Here is a 7,014-nt window from a genome sequence, read left to right on the forward strand (position 1 = left end):
CACCTGCATGCTAATCTGGTCTCTATTAATAGTTATGTAACTTTAAGCGAGACCCATAAACGCAGAACCTCAATTCCTCAACTGTAGAATGAGAATGATACTTGTTTTGCCTTTCTTGTGAGAATTTTCAGGATTAAAATACAATTAGACATGCTAAAATTTTAACCTAAAATATGTAGTAAGGTATCATTTTAAAGTATTTAGGAGGGGGCTTTTAAATATGCTTATTCATATTTATTGTATCAGTTCTCAATTTTGAAGAATTAGAAAATATAACCATAGTTAAATTCTCTTGCATATAAATAATCATGTTGCTTATCTATTCTTACATCCATGCTTTTGTCTGTGTTTGCATTTTCACTCACATATGTACCCATGCATACAGGAAAGACAGACCACAAAACCTTCAGTCACCTGCAAACTCACAATGAATGGATTGTTCTTTCATGAATTACGTCTTTGTAGCCTACATCATACAACTCACTTCTTACTACTTTTCCCAGTTTTCTCCATGTGTGTTAATATTTTATCCCAGAGTGAAGTACTCCATGTAGAATTATCAATTCCGAGGTTACAAATTACATCATTACATGGAGGTATTTAACATTTAATGACCTATCCATATTATACTTTGTTTTTAGAGGGTTTTATTCTGTCTTGTTTTTTTTTTGTTGGGAAGTTTGTTTGTTTGTTAGCCAAACAGGACCATAAATTTATTGGGGAATGCTCACTCACAACATCACACGACTATGGCACATTTACTCAGGACATCAAGGTGGCCTCTGTCCTTAAAGTAGGACCCAATTCGTTGCAGCCTCTTTCCATACAACCTAGTCCCTGCTGGGTCCTTCCTCTGGGGCAACTGAGGAAGGGAGGGTGTTGCTGGGGTGGCCCTCAGACCTGGTGGGGATAAGCAGGCAGGTTAGTACAGCAGACTTGGCTGAGTGGAGGCCACCTCACTCCAGGGACTACAGCCTCAGCAACTGCTTCAACGCTCATCTCTCAGATTTCACCTGCCAGGAGCATCTCATCTACCATTGTATAAACCTTGTAGAAGTTGAAAACTAGGTCCAGTTCACAGACATTGTGGAAATATTCATTTAGTACTTCCACATAGTTGTAGATGGTTTCGAGATAGACCAGAATTTTTTTTAATTTATTTATTTCTTAAAGATTTCTGCCTCATCCCCGCCACCGCCTCCCATTTTCCTCCCCCTCCACCAATCAAGTCCCCCTCCCTCATCAGCCCAAAGAGCAATCAGGGATCCCTGCCCTGTGGGAAGTCCAAGGACCACCCACCTCCTTCCAGGTCTAGTAAGGTGAGCATCCAAACTGCCTAGGCTCCCACCAAGCTAGTACATGCAATAGGATCAAAAACCCAGTGCCATTGTTCTTGAGTTCTCAGTAGTCCTCATTGTCTGCTATGTTCAGCGAGTCCGATTTTATCCCAGGCTTTTTCAGACCCAGGCCAGCTGGCCTTGGTGAGTTCCCGATAGAACATCCCCATTGTCTCAGTGTGTGGGTGCACCCCTCGTGGTCCTGAGTTCCTTGCTCTTGCTCTCTCTCCTTCTGCTCCTGATTTGGACCTTGAGATTTCAGTCCAGTGCTCCACTGTGGGTCTCTGGAAAGACCAGAATTTTGTCCTTCATGACCACACAGATACAGAGTAGAGTCTAGTGTAGTGTAGGTAAAAGATCTTGAAGTTCCAGAACTCCACAAAGTTGGTGTGCTTGGCATCCCTAAGAGTGACCAAGGCATGTATCTCCTCAATCAACTTCTGTTTCTCATCATCATCAAACCACATGTACCACTTGGCCAAGCACATCTTGCCACTTGGTTCTGGATGAGAATGAAATGAATGACGGTGACCCCTGTCACTGTATTCTGTTTTAAATGCTTCACCTGTATAAATATATTAATACATATGCCCTTTAGAGTAAGTATTATTACCATCCTCATTGTGCCAGCAAGTTTCAGAACCAAGGTTCAACACAAGGCATTTTGTTGTTAAGAATCTACGTTTTTAATTTGCTAAATATCTGTGCAAACATTTTCAGGTACAAAGAAGAGATTTACTATACACAATTATGCCTTGCATTAGTAATATCTCTGTGCCCTTAATTTTTGTAATAGGACAGGTATGTTATGCCCTTACCAAAAACATATGAGAAATAAGTGATAGACAAAAAGAGAGAAAGATGATGATGATGGATAGATGATGCATTAAAGTGTGGTGTTTAAATATACAAATTTTATGAACACATGCCTGTGATTACTCAGAAGAATGTTATGAGAATATTATATAATAAATTGGAATATTGAAATTAGAAGGAGGTTCATATTTGCAAACCCTAATGGAAAAATAATAATAGCCTACAGCATTAACATTCCACAGTCTTCACAGAAATCCCTTTTGTCACCAGCAGCCCTGTTAAATCTCATAAACTAGCAGGATTAGTTCTCATTATACATTTGATTTTTTATTTCATTCATCAAGTATCACTTCTGTATCCTCAAAAACATTTCTGACCTTAAGCAAATGTCTCTATTTTAGTTTTCAGAATAAACATATTTGGTTTTGTGTATTCTTCTTAAACTGTAAGCTGGTTTTTCTTGGCTATAAATTTTCCTGGGTTTGCAGAAAAGTAAAATGATTATGCAATGATAATTTTAATTGGCCTTTAAGGGTAATAAATGTATCTTTCAATAACCCTCTCTTACTAAAACATCAGTGACCCAAAATGTAGAAAAAATAGATGCATGAAAGGTCAGATTAGTATCACAATAATATAAACTCAAGGGATACATTCTAGTAATCATCATAACACAAACCAGTAGGAAAATATTCTATTCTGCTTCATGTGTATAACCTGGGTTTAATTGACTTTGCCTGATAGAAAGGTGTTCTCTGACACATCCCAAAAGCTCTCTGTTACTCTAGATAAAAACGAAAGACAAATCATTTCTTAATCTTGTGGGTAAGATCAAGTATAGAAACAAAAGATGATTCCTAACTGCTCCTTTATTTGTTCATTGTTTAGCTTTTCTCTGCATTATATAGTTCCCCTTTGTATAATTCCTTCCATCATCCCTGCTAATGCATAAGAATATATTTCTATCGTAATTAAAACAGCATTACTTAATTTGTTTATTAAACAGATTTGTGTAATATACCTTCTCAAGCTATATTTAATGGAGAAGTGGTTGCAGGCATCCACATCTAACCAAGACTCTATCTGCATGTGAAACACACAGGCAAGGAAAAATCAGCTTTTCCAACGGGGTCTCACTTCATATATTACCAACTACTTAACATGTCTAGGAGTAGTTGATCAACTTAAACTTAATGACATTTTTGTAGACTTTTTGTCTCATTTTGCTTTGTTAGAGTATCTTTGTCAGAATGGTCTTTTGCTTATTATGATTTCTGTCTTTTTGTTCTGTTCTCTCTCTCTCTCTCTCTCTCTCTCTCTCTGTGTGTGTGTGTGTGTGTGTGTGTGTGTGTGTGTGTGTGTGTGTGTGTGTGTGTGTGTGTGTTGAATTTTTGGTTTTGTTTGTTTTTTGTGGGATGCTTGATTTTTGTTTTTCAAGTTTTTTGTTTTGTTTTGTTTCTTTTCAAGACAGGGTTTATCTATGTAACAGTCCTAGCTGTCCTTGAACTCACTTCATTTTGAATTTACAGAGACCTGACTGCCTCTGCCTCCTGAGTACTGGGATTAAAGGCATACACCACCATGCCAGGCTTTATTTCTGTTTCTTTTTTTAAGAGAAATAAAAAGGATATAAATTGGATGAGAAGAGAACTAAGAAGGATCTGGGAGGTGTTGAGAGAGACAAAAATATGATCAAAATATGTTGCATTTTCAATAAAAATACATTTAAAATGTATCCCAAGTACCTGATCTTATAGTTTCTCCTAATACCTAGTCAGTTTATCTAGGAAATTCATTGCATGTCATTAGCGCTATCTTGGAGATTAAATATTTAATATAGCCTAACTGTCCTTATAGAAAGTTGTCTTTTAATGTAGAAAGTTATATTGTTGAATATTGAATGGGAAAGGTTAACATCTGTTATTGTTCAGTTATACTGCACAAGGCAAAAATAAAAATTGCCGTGTCATTTCCTGAACATCAATGACTATGTGGATTTCATGTTTTTGTATTTAATATTCTTAACTGGGCAGACATTAACAATAAGTATTTTAAAATATCATTAAATACAGAAATAACATCTCCCATTCCATAAAAAGGAGATTCTGCTTTCTACAACTTTGAGAAAAACTGATGCAAATTATTATCTAATTATAATTTCCTTTTGAAAATAGCTTCAAAAAATTAGCAATAAAATGTTTCATTTTTCTAGGGTGAAGGCTATAACTTGCCAGGAGATTTGGTTCTTTTTAATGTTCATTGTTCTGGGATTTAGATGCCTAACTTCTATTTTATTGTTTTGCTTAAACTTTTATATGCGTATATTTTCCTGTTATATTAATTATTTCTTTGATTTTTTTTGATGATAGAATTACACCATTTCCCCTATCCATTTCCTTCCTCCAAACCTTCCTGAATATTTTTCCTTGCTCTCTTTCAAATCATGGCCTCTTATTTTTATTATGTGTTGTTATATACATACATGGGTGTATACATAATGTATGTATGATATATATATATACATATATATATTCCTAAACATTTAAATACAACCTGATCAGTATGTATAATGTCACTTGTATGTATATATGTTTTCGGGCCTGATCATTTGGTATTAGATACCCAATTGGTGTGTTCTTCCCCGGGGAAGACTTTTCTCCCATTCTTAACATTCCTTAGTTGCTGATATGGTTGAGTCCTCACATGGGCCTTATCATGTCTATTGTTGTTATCCTTGTTCAGCTCATGTTCTAACATTCTTAAAAGACATAATCTCACAGGAAACTCCCTCATCTTACAATTTTTCTGTCCCCTATTCCACAGAGTCCCCTGAGCCTTGGGTGTGGGAGTTGCTGTACAGATCTGCATTTTGTTTGACTGTGGTTTTCTTTAACAGTCTCTATCTGTTGCAAAAAGAACTGCCCTTGATGAGAGGTAAGCACTACATTTATTTGTGGATATAAGCACAAATATTGAGGATGTAGTTAAGGATTATGCTGGCTTAGTAAAGTGATGAGTTCAGCAGCCCTGAGTAGCTGACTATGTTTCCAGCAGCTGACATTATTTCCCTCTTGTTGAGCAGGTCTTAAATCCAATTAGACACCTGTTTGTTGCCACCAAGGTATGTATGACACGACTGTACCCTTGGAGTTAAAATGTCATACTGGTCATTGTTTGGTTCATTGGCATAAAATCTAAGTAAGACTGTAGGCTACTTTCCTCGTTTGGAAGGGCATCATGAAAGCTAGTCCTCAGGGAAGAGGGTTCTACAGAGGAAGTACATGGTGTCTTTGCAATAAAGACTTATCCTCTATCTCTAGGGATAACCAAGAACAATAGCAATAACCCCTGTAATGTTTTGGGAATCAAAAACTCAAAAGAGCAAGTGGTTGGTGCCTGTGGTTGATATTTTGTTAGATGATCTTTGGCTCTTGGTGTAAGAAATGTCGGCACCCTCGGAGTCAGTACAGGACACACTTTATTTCAAAATCTTGGCCAAAAGGAGATTTGTTACCCTGGGGTGGCAAGCAGCAGGGGAGGCTGCAAAGACAGATGGTAAGCAGCATCAACAGCAAGAAGCAAGCAAGCAGGTATGTTTTTGCAGGATAGGTCTTTTAGGAGAAAAAGGGGGAGTCTGTGCTAGGGTGAGTTGGTAAAACCTCATTGGACATATTAGCCAAATAATGAATTTTTATTGTTGGTCCTCAGTGTTTTGTCTCAGGAATGAGTCAGTGACCAAATAAGGGAATGGACCTTGGTTGCTAGCTTTAGGAATGTAATCTAATAGTTTAGCAAGGGGGAGAAGGGTAAAAAAACAAAACCTGTTCACACCATATTTGCCATGCTTGGGCTTGATTCACCATGCTTGGACCTGTTAGAGCCCTTCACTTGGAGGGAGCTTTCTCAGTACAGATGGGAAATTTTCATTTAAACTCTATATGTATGCTAATACACAGAATTATATGCATTATGTTTTTTAACTTTTATAGTTTCTGCAGTTACTTCAGGATATGTATTCACAACTCAATATTTGTCATGTGTTATCTGTATTGTCACACTCAATATTATATTTTCTAGTTTCATCCTTTTAACTTTAAAGTTCATGATCCCATTTTTCTTTAGAGTTAAATAGTATTCCATAGTGTATATGTGCCATATTCTCATGACCTATTGTCTCAGTTAGGGTTTTTATTGCTGTGAAGAGACATCATGACACCAGCAACTCTTATAAAGGAAAACACTTAATTGGTGCTAGCTTACAGTCCAGAGGTTTAGTCCATTATCATCAAGGCAGGTGGCATGCAACCATATGTGGTATTGGAGAAGGAGCTGAGAGTTCTATATCTTGATCTTCAGGCAGCAAAAGGACACTGTGCCCCATACTGGGCATAGCTAAAGAATAGGAGACCTCAAAGTCATCCTCCACAGTGACACCACTTCCTCCAACAAGGCCACACCCAATAGTACCACTCCTTAGTGACTAAGCATTAAAACACATGAGTCTAAGGGAGCCATACCTACTCAAACCACCATAACCATTCATCAGTAAAAGGACATGTAGATTGTTTTCATTTCTTGGCTATTGTGAATGGAGCAGCAATGAACATTGCTGAGCAAGTATCTATGGAATAAGATGTCAAGTCCTGTAGACAAAGTCCAAGAAGTGATATATATTTACTTTTAGTTGTGTTTTGTTGTTAGTTAGTTAGTTTGTTTGATAATTCTCCACACGTGTTCCCCACACACCAGATTATATAATATCCAAACTGGGTTAGGGCACAATTAGAAAATTGCATGCCAAATTTCATGATGTGTAATAGGAAGGGGGTCACTTGTTGGTTCCTGTCCACTTATCCCTGAA

At 37.1% G+C, this 7,014-nt stretch overlaps 1 protein-coding gene across 1 annotated transcript; it reads right to left on the bottom strand.

The window, feature by feature from the left end:
• Positions 1–1,002: 1,002 nt before the first annotated feature.
• LOC142841531 (AP-2 complex subunit sigma-like) lies at positions 1,003–1,825 on the bottom strand. The gene is made up of 3 exons (XM_075958485.1): positions 1,713–1,825; positions 1,529–1,530; positions 1,003–1,106 (listed from the first exon to the last, which is right to left on the bottom strand). Exons 1-3 carry the CDS (start codon positions 1,823–1,825, stop codon positions 1,003–1,005), a joined length of 219 nt encoding a protein of 72 aa, XP_075814600.1.
• Positions 1,826–7,014: the final 5,189 nt, after the last annotated feature.

Source organism: Microtus pennsylvanicus, chromosome X (genome assembly GCF_037038515.1).
Source record: "Microtus pennsylvanicus isolate mMicPen1 chromosome X, mMicPen1.hap1, whole genome shotgun sequence".
Classification (NCBI taxonomy): Eukaryota; Metazoa; Chordata; class Mammalia; order Rodentia; family Cricetidae; genus Microtus; species Microtus pennsylvanicus.

Excerpts from the sequence above, each read along its gene's own strand:
- LOC142841531 (XM_075958485.1), bottom strand. The coding sequence starts at position 1,825 with ATGTGCTTGGCCAAGTGGTACATGTGGTTTGATGATGATGAGAAACAG.